Below are 25,962 nucleotides of genomic sequence, written 5' to 3'. Positions count from 1 at the left end.
CTCATGTCTATCACACAGCTGAAGTAAGGATTAGGCCCTCAGGCTGTTCATATTTGCATAGAGGGATGTTTAGAAGGTGAGCTGGGTGTAGACGTCTGTCACTGAACTCCACCCTGCTGCTGGAGAGAAAACTCACCCGATCTGTTCTGAGATCACAACAACAGGGTGTGATTGTGATGATGAGTGGGAACAACTAATCACTGCCTTTATTATACCTGGCTGCTTCACCTGATGTCTTTAGTGAAAGGATTAACCTGTCAGTTTCTCTTTTACTGGCATCATACCAATGTGATGATTTGCTCTGGCTAAATATAGATTTAATTGGTGGAGTACTGTATACTGTCGGGAACCTGTTGGAACCTCATCAAGAAGCAAGAACATCCTAAGCAATTGCTGAAACTGCTGAATTCCTCAAGACCCTCTGTATCAACTGCTATGAAAGTTCCTCAAGTAACTACAGGACCCCCCTAAAGACACCTCAGAAACTTGTGAAGAAACTATACAACTCATTGAGAACCTCTGGAACCTCCTGAAAATAATCTAGTAGCAATAGAATCCCTAAGGAACCTCTGGAGGATCCTGAAGTACCCGTATAAAAATCTTTAAGGACCTATGTAGCCTCTTCAAGAAGCTATAGAGCCCCCTAAGGGTAACTTGTGGGGAACTATCAAACCTTCTAGGACCACCTCAAAATCTTCTGGAAGCTTCCTGAGATGCTAGACCCCCTAAAGTTCAGCTGGAACATCTCAAAGCATCTGTATAACATACTGGAGAACCCATGTAGCCTCTCAAAGGTCCTGTACAATAGCGTTACCTATGAAACCTCCTTAGCAAACATAAGAGCCCTCTAAAGACCTTACGTTGTGATGAGTTCTTGTATAACCTTCTTCAGTACCACAGAAACTCCTAATGAACCTTCTGAACCTCCTTAAGAACTGGTATAATGTCCTAAAGAACATTTGAAACCTCCTTAAGATCTTTGGAATTTATCTAAAGAAACTGTGGTACTTCATCTACATGTTTTCTGCAGAATTATTTGAAAAAAAAAACCCACATTTTATTCATAGAGTTTTGACCTTGATATGATTTTGTTTTGTAACAATTAGACAAGTTCTCTGTGGTTTACACACACCCCTTCATTTTTGTTGCATTGTCACTTCTTTAATTTTTTAATTTCAGGACAAATATAATCTACTCAGAAATGCCATCATTTAACCTGTGAATGTGCTGCACATGTTCCAGGACACATTGCATGAAATCAGTTGATTCCAGATTAATGGAACTGGAACCAAGCCAAGTTTTGATCAGCATGAATTTTTACTTTTACTACAAGTGTACTTCTGTGCCACTGTAGTCAAAATAGACAAAATGAGGCTGTTTCTGCTGTTATTTCTGTAGCAGTCACTCTAAACACTCAAGATCAAATCAAGTCAATCAAGAGCTTTATAATCTGTACAGCATATGAAACCTCTGTCTGATGTCCAGGAAAAGGAAACTTCCTCCACAGACTCTGATCTGAGAGCAGTTTAAAAGACGCAGCAGTGTGAAGCAGGTGGATGGTTTCTTTACCCCACGGTGAGATTAAAACGAGTAAAATCTGCATGTTCCTGAGGCTTTTCACTGCAGGCTAAAGAAGACTACCAACCGCTTCAGTCCTCATCGCGGATCCAAATAATCATCATATTCAGCTCTTTTATTTCATCTCAACTAATTAAAGTGATGAAATCTGCAGCAATATCCTCCTTTTAAAATGTTCCAGGCATTGTGTGTGAAGCTTTTGGCAAAAGGAAATTGGTGATAGAAGAAGCTGATGATGATGAAAAGGTAGAGAAGGAGGCAGTAACATAGCTGGCAGGGTTCACTGAGTGGAGGAAGGCTGCAGGAGGAAAAACATTCTGAGGAAATACACTTTATCTGCTCTGTACTATACAACAATCAGAGAACAATCCTCAACTGTGTGAAGCTGATATTGTCAGGACCCAAGGTTTCTCACCAGAACATTAATGCGATGATCAGTGTTATTCACTTCTTCTGTCAGTGGTTTAATGTTGAACTTCAAAGAGTGTGACCTTTTTCTGGTAAATATCGGACATATATACTTTTCCTAACACCTAATTTTGAGAAACATAATCATGTTTTTGTGTAAAAGACTATTTAATGAAAACAAGCCAAAGGTCTTAAAGGTCAGATCTTAACCTCCCAAGACCCGAGTGTTGATTTTGTCTGCATGTTTAATTTCTTCTGCTGTTTGGGATCAGTTGAACCTGATTAGTAGAAAAAATTGTCTTTTGAACAGGAGGTAGTTTAAAAAATGACGTCAGCATTTGTGAACAATGGTTTTATTTTACTATCTAATAGAATAAAGTCATCGGTGTATAAAACTGTTTATTTCAGAGCCTAAACATGGCTGTGCAAAATCTAAACTGCAAACACTGCAACACATCTAAAATCCTTCTGATTGCTGAATGTTTTGTAACTCTACATTTTCCTATCTCCAACTGTGAACGTCCATTTAGTCTGTAGGAACAGTGTCACACCTGTTGGCCTGTGTAAATTTCTGCTAACAGTTACTAACAGGCATTGACATCTCAAAAAGCTGAAAAATCCAATCTGAATGCTGATGTCCTGTTGTCATATCGAACAACAAATGTTACTGAGCTGAAAAAAGTGTCAACCAGAAACCTGTCAACCAGAAATTCTGATCAGGTTTTGTTCCCCTGATACTTTTATCTTGATCTCTATCTTGATCTTTTTGGGTGTTGGTTTTGAAATGGTGAAACCCACTGAACAGCATCTGAAAACCTGACTGTGGATCCATCCTCCCTCACAGGCACCTGAACTACTCCATCAGGTTCTTTTTGTCCCTTTAGATTAAATGCATGTGTCTATTATTGTGCAGTGAGTTGTAGCACATAAAACAGTGACCCTATCTCTGTCACTGAGCATGATAGTGTCCTAACAAGTCTCCTAGCTGCACAGCACTGAAGCTGAAAATCATAGTTTAGACATCTATGTGTAAAAAATATATAATTTGTCTGTAGAGATACACGTCCATGCTCAATAACAAGTTATCCTGAAATAAAGGAGTCAAATAGTCAAATTTATCTTCCTCTTTACTGACACAACACATTGCACCCACACCAGTCTTTAATTTGATTAAACAAATCATGTCAGCAGTTATTACAATATGTAAAAATTAAAACTGAATTAAGGCCTGTGTAGGTGGGAGGGTGACAGGGGTCAGAGAGACTCTGTTGCCACGGGGTAATGATGCATTTGAGGGACAATTTGAGATATTTTAATGAGAATTGTTCATTTGTGTCAACAGTCTTAAAGTCTTATAAAGTTAATGACAGTGGGTGACACCCATCAAGGTGTGACCTGTGTTCCTCTGATCCTCAGAGACACAGGGTTCATTCATCTGGCTCCTGGTTCCCTGCCAGCTCTCAGAAACACTCTCAACTTTACAGTTTGTTTAATTAATGAGGGGAGTTCAGCTCAAACAGATTTCAGACATCTGTTTGTTTGTTTTGTTCTGAAGTTCTTTAAAGGAGCAGCTCGGTCTGGATCCTGTGTGGATGTCAGCCTCCAGGGAGGGCAGCCCTGCTCTCCACAGCGCCGCCCTCCCTCTCTCTCAGCCCGGCGCCTTCTCCTCCAAATGGCGCTCACAGCAGCGTCCTGACAGCCGCCCCACAGACGCGCTTTCTCCCGCTGCTCAGATACACCGCTCCGCCGGCTTCCAGCTCGGTTTTTCTTTACTAGTATTGCTCCTTGTTTAACGACCGCGCACCTTGGAGGAGGGAGTTTGATCGTTTTGGAGTTTTTTTTCTCCTCGGTGCATGAATGGAGTCGTCCCTGCAGGATACAGCGAGCGACCCGGGCAGGAGCGGCTCTGAGCCCGCTACACCGCTCACAGAGACGCCGCCGAGCCTGGAGACTCCACGCGACGGAGAGCGCCTGACACCGGCCAGGAGACACAGCAGCTCCGGCTCCAGCTCCTCCGGCTCCAGCCACAGCAAAGGTAAGAACCGGTGATTTCTAACAATGACAAAGTGTCAGCCAGTGAGAGCTGAGTCTGTCTGTCAGGCTGCTGCCGCAACTTCAAACGGTCTGTGGAGCAGTTTGTTTTCTGCCATGCTGCTTTTACAACACCGGGTACACACACACACACACTCGTGCACGGCACCGTGTGACACCTGAACACAGCAGTTGGTGGCGCACAGAGTTTGCCGGGACTTCGTTGTTTGTGAAGCCGCGAGCGGTCACTCAGAGCCGGATACAGACAGAGCTGACACCCGCTGGAGGAACAGACCACCTGGATTGTGTCATTGTAAAACCTCCAGCTTTAATTTTAACAAGTTAAAACAAGTGAACCTGATCCTTAGTAGTGTCTGTTGTTAGTCCGCAGTGTACTTTTGGTTGTGGGTTGTTTGTCCTGGTTTGGGCCTGATGGTTCTGGGCTTCATACTGCAGCAGAATGATGTTGAATGATGATGATGTTTGTGGACATTAGTGTTCTTCAATTTTATCTTAGTTCGAGTTTGTTTCAACATGCCCAGTGCCTCCTGCAGAAAACCTGCTAAATACATACATGGTTTCCCCAGTTTGTTACGCAGGAAGTTGCACAGAGTCCTGACCTCTGACCCCACCCAACACCGCTGGGCTCAGCTAGAACTAAAGCTCGGACTATTTGTTCACTGATTTGTGGATCAGAACAGAATATTAACTGGCAACTGTTTTGATACTCGCCTGATTGTTGATGTGATATTTAAAGCAAAAATGCAAAACAATACCCAGTTCCATTTTCTCAAATGTTAAGATTTCTTGCTTTTCTTTGTCACATACGACAGAGCGCTGAGTATCTTTGGGTTTTGAACTGTTAGGTCAGAGAAATACAAAACTTAACAAAATGATTGTTGCTGGTGTGCATAAATACTGAGCATTTAAGGCTATAAGATTTTCCTGTGCTGACAGTTTTCATCTGTGCAGCTTTATCTCCTCTCCTCTCTGTCTCCTGTGTGTTGCTTTTCTGCTCTGCTGCAACGATTAGTTGATTAATTGATTAGTCGAATGGTTTTGGACAGTTGCTCAGACAAAACAAGACATCTGAAGACATCACACAGGGCTTGAGAAAGTGTATTCTTTCACAATTTGTTGACATTCAGTCAATCAATTAAACCAAAACCATGCTTGGCAGCTGTGTTCTGCTGCTTTGTACATGAGGAAAAGTGTAGCTCTTATTTGTTTAGAAACAGTCCCACACTTGCAGACACACACTCTCACACACATTATTAACACCAGTGAGTGAAGTCATGTGTCCCCTGTGTGCAGCTCTCAGGCCTGACGGCAGATTTTCCTGCAGCTCATTATTGGTATGCAGACTGGAGGGAGAGAGAGAGAGGCGGTCAGATGGAGCTTCATTGAGTTTCTCAGAGCAGAGTCGGTTACATAACAGCTGTTCAAGGAGAAGGGGAAAAAAATCTGAGTGAGCGAGCTGTGTGGAAATGGAGACGAGCAGATAGTGTGACTCTGTTTCTGAGACGTTCAGTCAAAGCAGGGAGCCGCGAGGAGCTGGGACCTGAGTAAATAATAAAAGATAAATACGACTAAACTCCCAGGGAGAAGTTCAGAGGGTCAGATGCTGCATTCAAGTACGCCCTGTACATTTTAAAGAATGGGGAGGGTGGTGTTAGACAATGTGCAAAAGTTGAGAAAATGTGGAAAAAAGTGTCAGAAAAGTGAATGTTTTTGAGGTGAACATGGCTTTGGGCCAGAAATACATTGTTGGTCCACTGTTACCTTCAAGGTCCCATCAAGTGCAGAGCATACAACATATTATAGATGACACCTTCATTAGAGACCCAGACATCACTCTGTAATATACCTGGCCCTAAGTTTCTTGTGTGTTTCTCAGTTTGTTATTGGGAGATTGTGAGTTTTAACAACATCAGAAATAGAGAATTTTGCGCATGTAGCTAAAATAAGGACTGTAATGTGTCTCTGATTGTAGGGAAACACAGAGAAGTCTGACCTTAGACCCTGCACCTGCAGCTGCACTGGTTTACTCTCAGCACTGATCTGCAGCTGATTTAAACTAAAGTGAGGTGTGATGGTTTGTTTGTTCAGCTACAGTAAAAAGCTCAGTTATAGTTGACTGACAGCAGACTTGACCTCTCTCCAGGGGAAGGTCAAAGGTCAGACTTTAGAGCTTCAGGAGGGGCTGAAGGTTAAAGTTCTGAATTTATTTACTATTTTGTTAAAAAGACACAGTAGCAATGTTTGTGTCTGTCTGTTACCTGGTTGTTGCACTAAATTGAATTAATTTCTAACATTTTAAACATGATTTAAGGATAAGTGACACATAGTCACCACAGCACCACATGTGTATTAATCCACTGCTGAAAATAGTCCCCCCAAAAATGCATGCAATCTCCTCTTGTTTGTTTTTTCAAAACTAGAGTGAGACTTTCTAAAAAAATTTATTTTATTGTTAGACATTTTATTTTAAGTACCTTAAACTGCTCATGCAATTACAAAAATCAATCAGCACTTTGCTGCTCGGGTTTTAAATGTGTATTGTGTTTTTAACAATATGCTTTTAAGTATGAACGTGCACCTGATATTTGGAGAATGATATTTTGCTCCTGTGTATGCTAAATGGAAGTGACAAATAAATATGATTCTGATGGTTCTGAAAAATGAAACTATATATTCGAGAGGTGTGAGGTTGTTTTTTTTCAGTAGGAACCGATGGAGCTGAGAGCCACAGACAGAGAAGGGAAGGTTTTGAGAGATGGACTCGTTGGTGCAGATTGAATAGTGCTGTTCAGAGTTTTTGTTTGAGGTAAATAAACATATTAGTTTCAGTGTTATCTGATGTAGTTCTGTGTAGTTGCAATGTGATTTCTCCTCAGTCACAGCAGCTGATGTGACAAAGTGATAAACAGGCAAATGTAATGTAAATGTAGGCAAACGTTGCATTCTGTCTATTATTGCGAATATGTATTTATTTAATTTGGCAGACGTACTGCAGGGGGGCCATGCGTGTGGATCTGATGTTCCCTATGATTCAGGAAATATGAATGTCTTGTAGTTTATTAAAAGTAAAAATGTCAAAACTTCAAACATACAGCAGAGTTATTAATTTCTCTCCTCTCATTCAGACTGTGTTAGCTCACTCATGCTCTCTCAGCTGGCAGTCATGCTATTTCTGACAGCACTCAAAGGCAGCAGGCGTGTGTTATGTAAGAGGTGACGGGTTAGGAGAGCAGGAAGCCAGAGCCCCCAGTGTGTGAGAGTGACAGCTTTGAAAACAGACCTGTGATCATCTTTAAGGCTGGAAGGCCAGAGCTGAAACCTGGCTCTTTATCTCCATGTAAACCTGATTCTAACAGTGTCCAGGTTTCTGAACAAAAACGTCCTGACTTTCCCTCATTCTCCAAAAATATTATCACTTCTAAAATGTCCTCTCTTTCAAAAAAATCACCAAACACCTCCTCACTTCTCTCACTTTACGCACCTCTTACTAGATAGGAATGTTTGTTTTGTTGGAGCTGGCATCCCTGATGAAAACGAAGCAGAATTGTTGGCATTTAGAAATGAGATCGTATAGAGCTCTGAATCAAGATTGTGATTTTAGTACAAGTAATCGTGCAGCCCTAGTCCTCGTTTTTCAAAACTTAAGAAAATGACCTTAAAATATCTAAATTAGTTGCACTTTAAAAATTGTCCTCACTTTGCAAACTGTTCCCCAAATGTTAAATGTTTTCCTGGTCCTCACAGGGATAGAAGCCTGCAGCAAACACACAGTTTATTCGCAGCCACTGATTTTAGCGTTGTTTTTTGTTCTTCACTGTCTTCACCGTGTTTCTGTCCTCACTGAGTTCTGATGTCGTGTCACTGCTCATCATTTTGTTTTTCTTTCCTCTCTCGTCTTTCTTCTTCTTCTCCTCTGGGATGAGACGGACGTCACAGCCCCTCGAGGTTTCTCCGTCTCTTCTTCTTCTGCTCAATTTTAGCATCATTACAAACAATAAACCTGAAACCTTCATCTCCTGCTCTCAGTGTCTCAGTGTCTCATCTGGTTCTGTGGATAATGATGCAGCTGCTCAGTCAGACAGGATGTGATTCTGGTTTTTATTTGTTGTTGTTGGTGAAAATGTGACTTCCTGTCATGTCGACAGGTTAAAGGTGATTGAACCTTGATTCTCAGGCAGAAAAACATGAATAAGTTAGACGACTGGCCTCAATTGTTCCTTCCAAGCAGTGACAATGGGTATTGTAACAGAAGTCTGTTTACACAATAGAGTGGTGCAGGGATGATGTATTTCTGTAGTCCAGCCCTGAAGTCAGCATCAGCCTGGTTCCCTCCTCAAAAAGCCAATGGGTTTTTTTCATTGAGTTTTGGATTATTACAGAAAATAAACTGTGACCAACTAAAGTTTCTGATCCTCACAGGTTTAGTTCATCAGATAATCTTCACAGATGAACACCACTGTTCTGATGTCTGAAGCCTAAATACAATCTCCAGAAGTAAAAAGCTAATGTTAGACTATAAACCAACTACACCACGGTCACATGACGTCAACATCTGACCTCTTCTACAAAAGCCTTTCTTCTTAGAAAGTTAGTGATAGTTTGAAAGAGTGTGAGTATAAACACAACGAGGCTGTAAAGGTGGACTGGTGAGTAGATCAGTTTTCATGTTAACGTCCCCGACAACCTCTGTAGTCTCATTTAGACACTCGTTAGCAACCGCCTTTTTTAAGACACGTAAAAGCTTCAAACATCAGGAGTGGAGGATTTACTGACTGATTTTATGTTGTAGAAAAAAAATGAAAATGTCTTGAGCTTGTGTTAAACCACAGACCTTATTTCAGACATTTAACCAAAGATCCATTGACTTTGGGACGAGGGAACAGGAAGTGCTAACATGCTAACTTTCTTATACTGATGACTCCTGGTCCCATTGTTTCTGTCTCCTAAGGTCATGTGGTCTCAGTCTGCAGGGTCAGAAACAGACTCAAACATCATGTTGTGGTTGATTCAAGAGTTTCTTTCTGCGGTAAATAACAAATCAGCAAGGGGAAAAAGAAAGTAATAGATACATTTTATAACTCCAATGCAACAATTAGTTGACATGTGAGATATACATCGACTTTTGAAGACGTCACTTTCTGCTACAGGACATTTTTCACTGTTTTCTGACATTTTATAGGCAAAAGAATGAATCGATTCAATCAAGACAATAACTGGCATATAACCTGATGAATTAAAATAATTGTAGGTTGCAGCTCTAATACATTTAATTTCTGCCCTGCAGGTTTTAAGTCTGTTGCAGAAAACAGTACCCAGGTGACACAGTGTGAAAGAATTGGCTGAGATTAGTGTTAGGACAGACTCACAACCAGAAAAATTTGTTTTTAATTAATGTCACTGATTTGATTTTGTCGTCACATCATCATCACCTCCACAGAGTCTGTGTCTGATCTTGTCTGATAAAAATAACACCCATTGTCATCAAAGAAGTAAATCCCTGAGCTCTGGCCTTCAGGCATCAAAACAGCTCTGAGCTCCCTGAACCTCACAGGGTCAAAGGTCACAGGATTGACAGTGCTCTGTGTTTAACTGCCTCAGCTCAGACCTCAGATCAGTTTTCCAGGAACTGTTTGTCACTTTCAGAGAAGTTGACTGTGAACGTGCGACCCAGTTAAAAGTGTTTCACAAACTGGGTGACGATGTGCTCGGCAGAGTCCGTTCACGTCGCTGTGTGTGTGGAGTTATTTTGGCCGGCGGGTCCCCTGTGACTCTGGTGGCTCTGGATGCTAGAGGAGGTTTGGTTTATTTCAGGGCTGGATGTGACTCCCACTGTTTTGATATGTAGCTGAATTAAACTCCACAGGCAGCAGCTGAATGTTTTCATGGCAGCCACCACTAACAGGATTTAATTATCTGTTCTGGGATGTGATCAGCCGGACTTGTTATTTCTACAAAGATGTGCTGGGGTCTGAGTCTCTGAGGGCTTCAGGGCTCCAGAGAGAAGCTGGGGCTGAAAAACCAGCTGCAGGATCAATTTGTTTCTCCTCAGTGGATGAACCCAGTGTTTTCCTTTAACTTTCCTGTCCAGTGAAAAAAACATTTCTGTTTGAAGAGCGACATGATCCTTCAAAATTCTGCTCTTTGGCTCAGAAAAGACTTTTAAATAGTCTGAAAAATGTTTTGTCCTCAAGCTTGAAATGAGGCATGCTAACATGCAGGTAGCAGGAAGTGTAATAATTTTGTTATGTAATAAAATACAAAGTTCAAAGGTTGGATTTAACAGTGTTGTATGTCTTTGGTGTCTTTGCTTATTGGCACTGAGCACAGCATGCTGAGGCTGATGGGATGTAGTTAGTTGTCAGTTTAGCAGGTTTGGTTATAAACCAAATGATTAGTCATTAATCAACTGACTGACGACTATTGCTGATAATCAGTTAATCTGATAATTAGTCTTTTTTTTTTAAGTAAAAATGCCCAAATTGATCTGGTTTCAGCTCAAAAGTGAATATTAGTTTTTTAGTGATTTGTAACAGTATTTCATATTTTTGAGGTTTTGTTCAGACAAATTAAGGCATTAGAACATGTCAAAAACCGTCATTTTTCACTATTTTCTGAGATATTTTAGACTGAATGATTCACTGAATAATTCAGGCAATAAGCAGGAGATTCACTGATAATGAAACTTATAGTTAGCTGAAGCCTAAAACCTAAGACTAAGTATTGGACACATTTAAACTTTGACCTGCTGGTGGCTTTAGATGAAAAGTCAGGGGATCACCAGAGTCAGGTTAAATTCATCTTTGTTGATCGTGACTGTCTGCACAAAATGTCACAACAGTCCAACGATTGTTGAGACGTTTCAGTCTGAACTGAAGTGGTGAACCAACCGACTTCAGCTGGTGTTGGTTAGAGTCTTTCTGTGTTCATCCATCATGGTGGTGAATAAAAACCTCATCACTGCCTAAAAGCAGGACGTACAGGATCTGTTGTGATGCGTTCAGAGTCAGTGCTCAGCCACTCAGCCTCACACTGACTCTGAATGAGCTCCATACAATCTGCCGTGAGTCACTGACTCGTTGTACAGTCTGTGTCGTACAGACTGCTGTCCATCTGCCCAGATACCTGCTCTGCCAGCAGACCCTGCAGCCTGATTGGTCACCTCTGATATTTTTCCATCTGAACATCTCAGATGATGGTCTGGAGTCAGGCAGGTTCAGTGAGCACAGCTGGAGGACTGAGGCTCACTGCTAATTAAAACATCAGAGGAGCTGTTTCAGCTAACAACAGAACAGACAGATCATCAACACAAATCATAAAGTGTAACATCAGGCTGGAGTGTTTCACTGAATCTCAAGGATAACTAATCAATATTAAATACATGATGAGTATATTATAAACAAAATGAAGCTATGACAAACAAGAATAAAAGATATTAAATACAATCTAAAACAACATAAACAGTAACTTCAAACTACACTCAGCCAAAAATAAAGTGAAGAGAATTTCTAACAGTGTCAGTTCTTTAATCTTTAATATCATGTTAGTGTTGTGACATGAGATCACACAGAGCAGATTTTATAGATGAAAATCCAGATTAAAATTATTTACCAAACACTCTCCTCCTCCTCCATGAGGTGAATTACTGGGCTCTGATGATGATAATTACCCAGAGTGCCTCTTGCTCTGGTCTGCAGCCAGCTGTTAATTAGCGTGTTGACGGCTCCTTTGTGCGGCGGCGGGCCTGTTTGGCCGAACACGCCTCGTTGCCCCCTGATAAAGACAGAGGAGAGCTGTCACGGAAATTTCATTATCTCCGTCAGAACTCGATCCAGCTGCAGGATCAGACAGAGATGAGCTGCGATCAGATGTTCAGACGCACAGGAAGAAAAACAGCTGCACAGGAAGTCAGGTGGATTCATTACCATCATCATGATTTTCTCTGTGTAAAAGTTCAAGACATTACAGTTTAACAGCTGAAAGATTAAACAGTTCAAGAGCTTCATCATTTAATTTGATAGATTCCTCTGCAGGTCTGATGAAACTCTCTCAAAACCACCAAAATTAAGTTCTGAAAATTCTCCACATTCATCAGAGTTCAGTCTGATTCAGCTCATAACTCAGATTCAGATTGAGTTATTTTACTAAACTTGTCCTGGAAACATTCCTGCTGCGTTTGCAACCAGTTGATTTGGTGTAGAGTAGAAAGGCCTGCAGTGTTTCTGCTTATAGATCAGTTTGTGGTTGGAGTATTAAACCATCATAATAAGACTGAATATTTAGAATATATACCTGCTATAGCATAGTTTGTACTGTGCATCTATAGTTCAGCCACTGCAAACACAAGAACCACCCACTGTCTCATCTGCAGGACGCTGGCACCATGTAGAAGTTTCTGCCAGTTCTATGAAAAGTGACCTGAATTTGAACATGTGATATACACTGATCAGCCATAACATTATGATCATTGACCGGTGAAGTGACTTTGACCAAAGGACCAAATTGTGATGGCTAGACAACCTGGTCAGAGAGTCTCCAAAACTGCAGCTGTTGTGGGATGTTCCTGGTCTGCACTGGGCAGGACACACCAATGCTCATGGGGAGTGAAGTCTATCTAAACATTGTTTCAGACCAAGTACAACCCTTCATGGAGATGGTATTCCCTGATGGCAGTTTCCTCTGTCAGCAGGATAATGCTCCTGCTACACTGTAAAAATGGTTCAGGAATGGTTTTAGGAAAACAGCAACGAGTACGTGGTGTTAACTCGGCCTCCTAATTCTCCAGATCTCAATCCAATTGAGCCTTTGTGGGTGCTGTAAAAACAAGTCCGATCCATGGAGGCCCCACCTCACAACTTACAGGGCTCAAAGGATCTGCTGCTGACAGCTCGGTGCCAGATACCACAGCACACCTTCAGATGTCTAATGGAGTCCATGTCTCAATGGGTCAGGGCTGTTTCGGCGGCAAAAGGGGGACCTACTCAATATTAGGCTGGTGGTCATCATGTTGTGGTTGATTGGTGTATGTATGGATAGAGTTGACTCTCATCTTTTTAGATGGATGGAGGTTCACTGCACAGCAGAGTACACAACTAAAACCTTTAAAAATGTGTCTCTACCTTCACATCAGTCTGACAATCCAACAATGTCATGACTCTTTGAAAACTTTGACCAAAACATTCACAAAGGTCTTAAATAGGTTCACCTCCAAGAGGGGGTTGTGTGTTGAAGGGTCTGTTTTATGAAGTTCTCTGTGAGTTGTAAGTCATATTTTTGTCAGTTTATTAATCAGAAGTGTAATGCTTTTCTCGATCCATGGTTTGGTTCTGTCTTTCCATGTGGATGTCTGTATATTCATAATCATCCAGTCTTTGTGATGTGTAGAACATCTGGATCTCAGAGCCTTGGTTGGTCCACTGTTTCTACTCCTCCTCCTCCTCCTCCCCTGCTGCCTGACAGGTGGCTGACCTGACCACAGATATCAATTAGCAGTCAAACAGAGTCAAGTCCTGTTTGGACTCAGAGTCCAGATGGTGAGGTGGGGTGAGTCCAGGAAAATAACACTGAGAGGGTTTTATTGTTTTATTTGTTTGGCTCAAGCTATCTGTAATGGTCGCCCCCTACCCCACCTCGTGTCACATGTCACATTATGTTTGATATATTCATATGTCACGTTACAGGTTCCTCCTCAATCACTGCTTCAGACAGGATGAGAGTCGAGTCTCTAACGATAAAATGATGAGGATGATCAGTCTGAGTGACAGCGGCTCAGAGCAGGAAGATCAGAAAGATACAGTTTAAACTTCTCTTCATCCATCTGTTTCCTGCTGCACATTTTCAGTAGCTTCACTGTTAACTGATTAATCCATTTCATTAAATACATTTCAGACTGATTCTTTCATTCCTCCACTGATAATAAAATTGTCAAATCCATTGTAGTAGTTTTGTGAGTTTTGTCAAACACAGAGAAGTGATTGGAGGTGTCACAGACAGTATTGTGTTACTGTGAGGGAATCATGGGTGATGCAGTCACACTTAAAAGAAGTGAAAACATGAGCGTAATCAGAAAAGCTGAATTTTCTCTGCAGATATTTGGTGTATCAGACATGGTCTTACAGCATGTCGCACATTCCTCAGCATGTTCAGCCTTATTTATATATATATTTATATTTATATTATATTATTTATATGAGTGATATTTAAAGGAATGGATCAACATTTTGGGAAATACACAAATTTGTTTTCTTTCTGAGACTGAGAAGAGAAGGTTGATACTGCTTTCAGGTCTGTGTGTTTGCTCCCGGAACTGGAATCAGAACATTGATAGCTTAGCTTAACTTAGCTTAGCTTAGCTTAGCTTAGTTTCGCATAAAGGCAGGACGCAGTAGGAGAAGCTAGCCTGGCTCTGTGCACAGTGAAAACAACAACCTGACAGCACCTTTAAATCTTTCAAATTACCATGTTATATCTTAGCCCTTTAATAATTACACGTTTAAAAAATGAGATGACAGCATTGCTCAGGTGTTTGGTTCACCACAGGCGAAAATATCTCAACAAATACTTGATAAATTGTCATAAATGTTTTTTTACAGACATGAGCTGTGCCCACAGGATAAATCCCAATAACTGATGATCCCTGAACCTTTCATCTAGCGCCATCATCAGGCCTCAACAGGGCTCTGTGTTTACTGCTATTAATCAAAAAAGATGGTGATCATCATGTTGAACATTGTACCTGCTAAACATCCGCATGTTAGCTTTCTGATATTAGCATGTAACTCAGAGTACAGGCTCACAGAGCTGTGAGCATGATGGCATCTTTTATTTCTCTCCATTGATGAGACAACATAAATGCAGCTATTGTATTAATACATTTCTGATTGTTATGAGTGTGATGTGTGAGGCTGTGTGAGTTGATGCTGAGGTGAAGTTTCCCCGCAGGATTAAAGGGAACCATCATTTAACTGCTGTGAATTCTGATCAGCTCCTCTCTGTACGCTGGAGCCTTGTCAGCCGCTGCCTTTGATGTCAGTACGTTTTTTTCCAGCGTCGATGGAGGTGGAGTGGGTGGGTTTGTGTGTGTGTGTGTGTGGGGGGTGGGGGGGTGATTTGCATACAAAGCTATTCTCGCCTCCTCTTTGTTCTTGTGCAGAGTGTGGAGAGAGTAATTGTCTTCATCAGTCAGGAGTATTTATCTCGTTGGTTCGGTGCAGACGTGGTGTGACGTTGGGTGGTGGCAGAAAACGCAGAATGACAAAACTCCTGTGTGGGATTAAAGCTGGAGACGCTCAGGGTGTTGTGTCGGATCACTGCTGAACGTCCCACAGAAAGAGACGGTGTGTAACGGTGTGTTAACAGAATCAGCTCTGAATGAAGATGTGAAACAAGGTGAAGAAGCATCAGTTCACACTTTGTTTGGTTTGTTTCTTCTTTGAATCCAGAAGAAAAAAAAAAATCAGCTTCGGTGTCTTCAGTCTCTTTACTCTTTGTTCATCCTTCTCATACTGTTCTGTTGTTAAACCACATCTCCTTCATATAAGCCTGTCTGTTAATCTTCTCTCTCAGGATGAGTGTGGTGAAAGAGCTCAGTCAGTCCAGGTCATACAGGTGACCTCACCTGGGTTGCAGCAGCAGCAGGAGTCAGTATCACAGAGTGAGATTACTGTGTGATCCACTTTTAACCTCTATAGATCACCATGGTAACAGATGCTGCTCCAGAGCATCAGATCAAAACCCGTTAACGCCCTGACTACTGACCAATCAGATCACTGGAAATAAAAACTGAGTACAGCACAGTTCTCACAATAAAATGACAATAATGTTTCTTTTTAAATCAGTCTAATTGTTTTGCTGTTTCAGACTTTCTGGTTTTAAAACAGAAGGTGAGTTTAACACCTTAAAAAAACCACAATGATTACAGCTGCACAAAGATTCTTTGATTCTCAGTGGTGTCAGTGCTTTTACTTTTATTTCATCACTGCAGCTCAGAACGCGGGGAGACTGGAAATAAAAACTGAACCCTTTCATTAGAAAAATAATCCTCTCACTGTTAATCAGCTCTCCTGATCAGAGATGATCATCTCATCAGACATGAGCTGCTTCTCTCCTCCTCCTCACATGACTTTATCACAGAGTCAGAACAGTTTGTTCTTAGTCACACTCACTCTGCACTGAAGAGATATATAATTATTCCTGCATCTATTTATTTACTCAGCCTTTTACTTTAATATTTTGAAATTATTCCTAATGTTTCTGCTGCTTCTTATTCTGTTGTAGCTCTTTGTTCTGATGATGGAGGCTGTAATTAACATCTCCTTGTTAGTAGCTGCAGGATACTCAGAGAGCCTGTTGATAAAGACCTTCATGATACCAGTTTTCCAAGATGGCAGACGTCGGGTTGACGTGGGGACTGGTCCTCAGTGAGTCCTCAGTTCTGCTGTAGAGTCAGTCAGCTGCTCTTTGGTCATTTTACTGTCTGCGTCTGATCAGGACGGCTTTGCTCCTACATTTAGAGATTACTGACAGATCAGCAGGGCAGCTAAGTTCACTGTCTGCTGGACCACAAGACAAATGCTCTGTTCAGCTTTTAGACTCTACATTTTGAACTCAAGTGGCTTATTTCAGTGGATTACTCCGTAATTGGAGGGTCGTCCTGAGCTGTTGCAGGGTGGGGGGTGGTGTGATCTCAATCCAACTTCTGCAGCACCGACCAGCAACTACAGTAGAGACCCACTGTTAGATCTTAGGTGTGTGTGTGTGTGTGTTTCAGTCCCTGAGGACCCTGAAACCAAAGAAAAATGAAAGAAGTTCTTATGCCTGTGATTATTTTCCTCCATGTGAATCCACCAGGGAGCCACACATGATGCAAAGATGTTTGTTTTTCTCTCCGAGATGAAAAAAGTGTGTGTGTGTGTTTGTGTGTGTGTGTGTGTGTTTGCAGCCTGATTAGCGGCAGTGTGTTGTACAGAAAGCAGAGACCAGCTTGTCCTTCAGTTCATCATCTGCAGAGGAAAAAACTAAATGAGCAGCGTGTTTTAGCTCCATATCAGACTTAATCTCCGTCCATACTGACACACCTTAAAATACAGATCACATGACCGCTCATGTACACTGACAATGCCGCTGGGCAGGGAACGGTCACAGATCACTTCCCCCCCTGCTCATGTTGGCAGTTGTATCATCATAAAATAGAGGATTTAGCTGAACAGCAGCTGCTAACAAAGGGGAACAAATTCATTCTCCATGTTATTCATCCACCACTGAGAGTTGAGGCTGAAATGGGCACCAATATGTCGTGACTTATAAGAAGTGATCGTGGGCGTCCGCATCATCATTTCTGTCCATCCAGACTAAAACACAACCCCAGAGTTTTCAATCTAAAACGGGTCTAGCAGTGTTTCCAAAAGTCTCTGTTTAAGGGGTTCATAAAGAGTAGTGTGGACACCGGGCGTAACCATAGCAGCAGTGATGAGTTTTAAAACATATTAGTGTGGATGCAGCCTTAGTAAATCTGACAGTGATGTAATGTAAAAGCACTGAAGCTAACAGACCAAACTGAAAACCTCCTGTTCACTGTCTCCTCTCTGACTGGACCGTAGAGACTGACAGCCAGCAGCTCTTTAACATGCAAAACCTCACAGCTGAGATCAAAGCAGGTGTTTCCTGTCAGGCTGAACTGATCTGGAGTCAGTCTGCAGCTCAGTCTGCTGCTACTGCTCCAAACAAGCTGCCAGAGTCTTAAGGCCTCGTCATACTCATGTTGTCTCTGTAGCCTTGCGCAGACCGTCTGCTGCTGCTGGTAAGAACATAAAACTTATCAGTGTTGCATCTGTGAATCCTGTAATCACACCTGCTCCTTTACTGAGGCCTCTGCAGACTCTTTGGGTGGAGTATTCCTGGTGTGTTCATGTCGCTCTGTAGTTACACCACCAAAACAGTAGGTGGCGATGGAGTTTCCATGCTGCTGTGCTGGGTTGGCTAACAGTTAGTTTTACTGAAATTACTGCGACGCAGTAAAGAGAGAAGACGTTGATAGAGATGGTGTAACGATCTCTGAACTGACTGAGGCAGAAGGAGGAGGAGTTTTCTGTGTTTGTCTGACCAATGAGAGACATGAACGAGCCGACCAATCACAGCTGATGAGATCTGCATCTCTGTGATTGGTAGAAGGTATAATTCTAGGGAGGTGCAGGTCAGACTACAGCAACAAAGTTTATATTGGCCTTAGAGATGAGTGAACAGTTTGTGGTTTGGTTTTAGAGTTTTTTCTGAAACATCCAGTTTCCTCAAAGACCCCACAGAGCAGCAGGGTCCAGTTTAAACCTGAAATATGAACCAAGACAAATTTAAATCTGTGCAGCACTTTTCCTTGTGTTAAGATTTCCTGCTGTGAGGCCGATAAAGTGAACCTCACACAGTGTGGCCTCCTGCCTGCTCTCTGAGCTTCAGGCCAAAACAGCACAGATCACTTTGATCCGACTCTGCTTTGCCTCAGCCAATCAGGAGCCTGGTGGACACTGGCTTTGACCAATCACTGCTTCCTGCTGAGAGAGGAGCAAGATTATAAGAAAAAAAAAAGATAATACCATTAAAGTATCTGATCTGCAGTTAACAGACTGACCTGACCTCACCAGATCCATCACCTGGATGACTGAACTGCACAGCTTCATAAAACTTCTTATCATAAATGAATATTTCTAGACTGGAAATGCCCCCTTGCTTTTAATTGTCAAGATGGAACAGATCAGGTAAACTTAACTCACAAAATAATTTCCAGAAGTTATGAAGTCATTTTTGCCATTGCTGTGATGAGACTTAACTATACCATTTATTAGCTCACCTGCCTTGCTGTACCTTACTTTTGTGCAAGCTCTGCCCTGCTCTGTACAATGATATTCTGGCAGTCCCCCCACCATATGTCTGAGTTCAGTTCTGTTTGTCTGTTTGTTTGTCTTTTAGCACCCTGGGCTTTCTTGCTGTTGACTGACATGTTTGGACTGATCCTGGGAGCTTTGTGTGTCCCCTGTTTTTTTTTTTTTTTCTTTTCTTTTCTATTGCTGCCCTGGGTAGTGGTACTGGATGCTTTATGTCCAGTATGTGTATTCTTGTTTTACTGTTGAAAAGTTAAAATAGTAATAGTAATAATAGTAATAGTAATACGACTATATAGAGTTTGCAGGATCAGGACGTCCCAATCTGTCCATCATATACTGGTTGTCAAATAAACTTCTAGGTCTGGGCCGGGGGAAAGTCCTGTTGTCTTTGAGTCAGTGCTTCGTTAGTCCATCCTCTTTGATTTTTATCGCAATCAAAACTCGGCAAATCACAGAAGCAGCAAAATCCACTTCAAAGCCAAGTTTACTGAACATTTAGCTAGCAATAAAGTCAATAAACTTGAGCAGCGAAACCAGGCTGATGTGGGTTTTGGAGCTCACAAAGAGGAAAAAGACTGATGCTAATGTTCTAGGATCATTATTTTATATAGGATAAGGCTCCTCCTTAATCTTATTTTTTTTTAAAATTATAAACACTACATTACCCAGACCGAGCCCTCACTGACCATATCCAAACACTTCCTCAGCGCTGGTCCTCTCACTGGCTGAGAAAAGTTTCCCTCTTCTGTCAGAGTCCTGGAGCGTGGGTCAAGTCCTCGGTGGTGACTTTGCTCAGGTGCAGCAGCTCACCTTGATCAACGCTCGCCTCTCAGAGTGAAGGAGAGCAAGGAGGAGTCGGCCATCTTCTCCCCTGAAAGTGGGACGACGATGTTTGAGCAGCTGGTGATCGATGAGGAATTTTCTCTCATCTTTTACAGCAGCGGGTCGGTCTGAGCTGGTATTCTTAGACTGACCCGACACACACACACACACACACACGCACAGCGTTGTCTTTGTATAATAATTTTTCTGAAGGAGGTCGTCGTGTCTTTCTGCTGTGAAATGTGTTGTGATGGATCAACTTTTGATGGTGTATTTGTCTCCTGTAACTTTGAGCAAAGTTAACCAAAGTTGAAGTGAAAGTGATGTTTCACTTTGCTGCAGGAGGAGGAAGTGTTTTTTTTCTCTCTCTCTTCGCCCTCAGGAGCTCAGCAGTTTCTCTCAATATTGATTCATTTCTGTTTCCCAGATGAGATATTTAGGGAGAAAACCCAACTGCAGACAAAATGATTGATAGCACAAAGACAGAAGAGGCTGTGGAGCTGTGTTAAAGGACAGAGGGGACGGTTTGTCCTCAGGTGACAGGTGAAGTCTGCAGATTAGATCTTCTCTGTTTTGTGATAATGAGTTTTTGTCCCAGACACAGAGTCTTCGTTTGGTTTTGGGAGAAAAACAGAAAAACTCAGATTTTTAATTTGTCACACAGTTTGAAGTTGACTTTAAAACAGCTGAACTCATTGATGGTTACAGAGTGAAGAAGAAAGAAGCTTCCAGTTTAGGAAGAAAGAAAAGAGGGGGACCTGTCCCCTCTGGAGACAATAAAGTTCATCAGGGACCAAGGGAGAGTGATGGATTAAAGAAGGAAAAGGAACCATGATTAATGAACACAGAGGAGGGAAACTTCCAAACTGAGGAGCAGGAGAAGAGGATGATTCCTCCTGTCTGAAGTTGGAATAAAGGATGGAGAAATATAGTGTGAAGCTTCCTATGTATGAGCTAAGGGAGAAGGAGGCTTTCATGTTAGAAATCAAAGAAAGAAAACTTCCAAATGGGGAGAAAGAGGAGAGCAGCTCTCTGTTTAGAGAGGAAGGAAGTGTAGGAGGCTTTGCAGTGAAAAAGCAGGAAAGGGTGAAGTCATCTAGGTCGAGAAGGAAGGAAGGTAGGAATCCTGTGAGTTAGAGGAAGAACTATATTTGGGAAGAACTGACAGAGGAGTGTGAAAGTGGAAGTTATCTAAGGGAGATTTGTAGTTTAGGAAAAATGGAAGGAAGGGAGAGAAGGAGAAATGTAGTTGGAGCTTCCTATTCTGAGAGAGTGGAAGGAAAATGTTTTCTAACTAGAGAGGAAGGAAAGGAAGCTTCTGTGTTAGGAAGCTTCTTTATGGTGATTCAGAAAGACAAAACAGCAGCAGTTACAGCTTCCTGTTGAGGGAGGAAGGAAGCATAGGAAGCTGGAATTATAGTCTTCTAGGCAGGGAACAAGGAAGGGGGAAGCTTCTGAGTTAGGTATCAAAAAAAGTAGAGGACTCTTAATTTACAATGCAAACAGGAGGGATGCCTCCTAATTTAGGAACAGAGGAAGGAAAGAGAGGAAGGACACATGTGGCAGGAAGCTTTCTATCTCAAGAGGAAGGAATAAATAGGTTTGGAGCAAGGAGGAGAGAAACTTCCTAATCTGGAAAAGGAAGGAGAAAGGAAGATCCCTGTTTGTGGAAGAAGGAAGGAGGAGAAGAAGTGGGTGAGAACTGAGATGAGTGATGCGTTCACAGGCTGTTGGAAACCAGAGAGCTGCACAAACTCAATGACAACCTGTCAGCGGTCAAATCCTGTGTAATATTTGTCCTGAGGCAGAAACATTATCACTGCTCTGACACACACAAACATACACACACACACACAGAGTCCAGTGTGTGTGTTATCTCTCAGCCACATGTGTGAGTAGGAGGCTGGCGTTTCCAAAACCATTTAAATTCCAATATCAGGCGTTATAGCTTATCATCCACACCACAATGTTTCTATATGTTGTTTATTTATGGAAACTGTAATTAGACAAAGTTGTTTGTCAGACAAACTTAAAGTGTGTCATCACACTGTTAATGTGTGTGTAGGTGGTTTATAGGAAACTTTACAAGAGTTAATTTAAAAATAAAAACGTGCAGATGTTTAGTGAAATAAAAGCCCGGTGATGTGTGTGTGTGTCCTCGTTAATATTCTGGGTGTCACCTCTCCTCCGTCACCTCTCCCTCCTGCACAAATTAAACTCAGATTGGCCGCTCGCCTCCTGCTTGGACAAGTAAATTAACTTGGGGAAATTGAATTTTTTAGGTCTGAAATATTTCCGTCCGATCGGTTGATGGTTCAGGGACAGTGTGGAGGTTGGAGGGTGGAGGGTGGAGGGTAGGAGAGGGCTGGTTGGAGGTAAATGACTTGTTCAGTATTAGCTGCAAAGCTCCCAGGAGGAGTGTGGAGTTTTGCTGTGGTCAGGCGTACTTCATGGGATTATTCCGCAGCTTTGTCTTCACAATCAGTAACAAGGAAGCTTCTCTTCTCTGATTTTAACCAGGAGGCTTTATCTTTTTTTGTTTCCTAATCAGGAAGCATCCTTCCAGGAAACTCTCTTCATCCTTGCATTGAAAATTGGGAATCATCTCCTTCTCTTGCTGCCTAAACTTGAAGCTTCCTACTTTCTTGCTCTGAAAGTACGATGCTTCTTTCTCCTGTCCTAACTAGTACACTTCCCACCTTCCCTATTAAAAAGCTTCCTGCAGCCACGAACAGAAAGCTTCTTAATGGCTCCGTGAAGCTTTTTTCCTTCCCTTAGTCCCAGTTAAGATTCCCTCCCTCTTTCTTTGCTTCCTCACAGCTTCCTTTTCCTTGCTCCCTTATTCATTCAATGACAACATCTTTATCTGTCCTTCCTTCCCACAGTGAGACGTCTCCTACTTCATTTCTTCAGCTTCCTCATCCTTGCATCGTAAAGTAGGAACCTTCCATTTCTCCTGTTCTCTATAATTTAAAGCTTCCTTCTTCCTTGCATCCTTTTAACATGGATTCATCCCTTTCTTTTCTCAATGAAGGAATCTTTTTCCTTCCTTTCTCTATAATGAGAAAGCTTTTTATGTCTCTTGAGGAGACTTTCTTTCTCTAAATATACTCAGTTACCATTAAACGTCAGAGTCCTTTTTAGTTAAATTACAGATGTTTCATCAGAAGACTGAATTTAAGGTATCAACAGTAAAAGTTCTCACTTTGACATTAGATCGTTAATATTGATGAATGAATGTTTCAGCAGCATTTTTCTGTTGCAGCTGCTCAAGATGGAGCCAGTTCTTCATCTACAGTTTAATCCAGTGGTTCCCAAACTAGAGATCGGGCATCTCCAAAGGCACACCAGAAGGAAATCATAAATGAATTACTCTCCATCACTGCTTAACAAGGGATCTTCCCTTGTTTTTTATAAACCTTCTTTCCTCCTTTCTCTTTTTTTTTCTCCAAAACCAGACATCATTATTAGAAAACTTCTGTTTTCTTTGCTTTGTAAAATGAAGTTTTCTCTGCCTCTGTCTTTCTCTAAGATCCTTCACTCTTCATTTTTCCTCTTTTATCCTGAAATATGAACCTTTGTCCTTCCTGTGTTGTAACTAGGAAGTTTTCTAATAAGGCCACTCTGCTGTGAGTTGCTCTATAAAACACAACCTCACACAGAAATACAGAGAAACACATGGTCAGGTGGTGTTTGAACAGTTTGAACACACGTATTTCATTTTGAATTTGGAGAGTGTGTTGTGTAACAAGCTGCAGGGTTATATCACTGCTCCTCCAATTTATAGCTGCAGGAATTCATTCTCTCTGACATTGTTTTCATTACTGAGTGATTTCTGTGCTGGATCCACCTCTGTGAGTCCTCCAGAAGTTTAGACGTGAAGTTCCCTGTGCGGAGGATCGTGAGAGTCTGAGAATAAAGAGTTGGAAGCTGCACACAGACTCTCCTGTTTTCACTGGGATCATCTCATTTTACTCTCAGACACAAACTGCTGTCAGGGTAAAGAAAGGTGCAGCACAGCATAAAAACACTCAGACTGAGAACAGTTCACAGCAGCTACGTCCAAATCTGCCTGCTGCTGAACACAAAGATGAACACTGAGAGGACGTCTACATTTAGAAACACATCTTTACTCTTTGTTTTTCTTGTTTAAATCTTTCCCAGTGTCTGATTCATCCTTTAGTTGCGTCTAACTTTCACTGTGACCATTCACTAACCTGAATTAGGGCTGGACAATTTGGGCATTTTATTCTTACAACCTATCACACAGCAGCATTAACGTGACAACAGCCAGTCAGGCAGCAGCTGCACGTCAAAGCACACACACATTTCCTGACCTACTGGTGGTAAAGAAAGCTGTGGATGAATCAGAAACATGAGTGGAACCAGAGAGAGGCACGAAAGTGAAGAACTCACATTATCCTCATAACAGGTCAAAGGTCACAGCACATTGATTATATGGAAGTGGTTTGGTTTGGTTTTTTAATATCAATCGATATGAGAGAAAAAAAATGTGATCATATTTTTTGCCATATTACCCAGCCCTAATCTGATGTCTGTTGATTGTGTCAGAGGATGTATTGATTGAAGATGACTGCTGGTTAACATGTAGAGTTTATGATTAAGTCACAGTTTGATCTGGGCACAGTGTCTGACAACAGAAACAGAAAAATATCTAAATGAGAACAGTGTGAATTCAGCTTCATTAAAACACAGTGAGCTGATCACCGAGAGGAGGAGAGTGGACACAGGTTTAACTCTCAGCACAGGAACAGACTGTCTGTGCATATTTGTGGATTTTGTCAGATGACAACCATGAAACACTGAGTGATGGGCTGGCTGTCTCTTGACTATTGCTGTTGTTTGTAAAGAGAAGACAGGACAAAGAAGAGGAGATCAAACTGTTTTCCTGTTGTTCAGGTGTTTGACTGCGGACAGAGTTCTCTGCTGAAACCAGCATGAAACCATATTTAAATGGCTTCATGCAGAGGTCGTCGTCTGGGTGATAATCATCGGGTTGTGTAAGTGAAGATGTGCGATAGCGAGCGTTTGATTTGTCGTGCTGGCTCTCACCTCCTGATGGTGAGGTGGGTGGAGTGTCACCTTTCCGAGCAGATGGAGGAGGAGACGCTCTGTCTCCTCACACAGAGGTGACAAAACCTCCGAAACCATCTGAGGCACTTCACAGACAGTGAATACAGAACAGACCCCACCCGGGTTTAGAGTCAGAGTCAGGGCGTCTGACGTGATGAAGTGAATGTTCGCATTTATTTAGTGGATATTTAGTTGAAGCTGGTGAAGCAGTTTAAACCTGAACACAGTCTGTAATCAGTTGTTGTAACAGTTTTGTTTTCTCGCTTGTCTCCTCCTCCTCTGTCCTCTCTCCACAGCAGGTCGTGGATTTCCAGCCTGTGATGCTGTTGTCTCTCTGGCTCCAGACTCCGATTCCTCTAATGGGATTTAGCTGCGTTTGATTTGTCTGACTGGGGTTCATTTCTTTTTTTTTTCTTTTTTTGTTGTTAGGTTTGTTTGTTTTTTTGTTTTTTTTTTGGAGCTGCTGTTTGATTTCTCTCTGACAGTTCAGTGCTGCAGAGGCAGACGAACCAAACGCTGCGTTCAGGCTCCTGATGGAGCTTTGTTTGGACTGTTGGTCTGTGATATCTGGCTGATGAAACCTTGATGTAACATCAACCCTCAGAGCTGTTTGTAAAGTATAAAGCACCATCAGGACAGACAGTTCACATATAAACTGTAGGCAGCTGCAGAGCTCAGAAAACATTAGATTTTATCCTCCAGGTCAGAGTCAATGTGTTTTCATCAGGAGCAGAAATAAAGCTTCATGTCATTCAGAGAGGAAACTTGAAAGAGGAGCAGAGGCTAGTTCTGGGACTGTATTCAAATTAAAACATAACACATTTTATTTGTAAATTGGAGCCGTCAGTGAAAACAGTTCAAATACAGACTTTTCATTTTCTCACAGTCACACTGAGAAACATCAGACTGTAAAATAAAATATAACCCCCTGCGATCCTTAACATAAATGTAACCGAGAGGTAAGAGGTAAGTAAAGTCAACTCAGTTTAATTAACATCATCTGAAATCACAAATCTGTACGAGCAACATCAACCAGAGCCTCCAATATAACTTTAAATCAGGAAGTGGTGAACTGCTCTCAACCAGTCACATGATCTTCATGGATTTCACCTGACTGAAGACACCTGGTACAAGCAGC

The 25,962-nt window shown here is 41.8% G+C and overlaps 1 protein-coding gene across 2 annotated transcripts in view; it reads left to right on the top strand.

Moving 5' to 3' along the window:
* Positions 1–3,586: 3,586 nt before the first annotated feature.
* The window catches only part of LOC108894294 (nuclear receptor ROR-alpha A), a 73,767-nt gene continuing 51,391 nt past the window's right edge, over positions 3,587–25,962 (top strand). The window contains exon 1 of one of the 2 annotated variants that reach the window (XM_018692914.2): positions 3,587–4,021. In XM_018692914.2, the coding sequence (XP_018548430.1) occupies positions 3,844–4,021 (178 nt within the window). In that variant the 5' untranslated portion in view covers positions 3,587–3,843. The remainder of the gene's footprint in view (positions 4,022–25,962) is intronic. The other variant, XM_051075928.1, reaches the window with a different exon arrangement.

The sequence above is a fragment of the Lates calcarifer genome, linkage group LG2, assembly GCF_001640805.2.
Source record: "Lates calcarifer isolate ASB-BC8 linkage group LG2, TLL_Latcal_v3, whole genome shotgun sequence".
NCBI classification, from domain to species: domain Eukaryota; kingdom Metazoa; phylum Chordata; class Actinopteri; family Centropomidae; genus Lates; species Lates calcarifer.
This window is presented reverse-complemented; position numbering and strand designations above follow the sequence as displayed.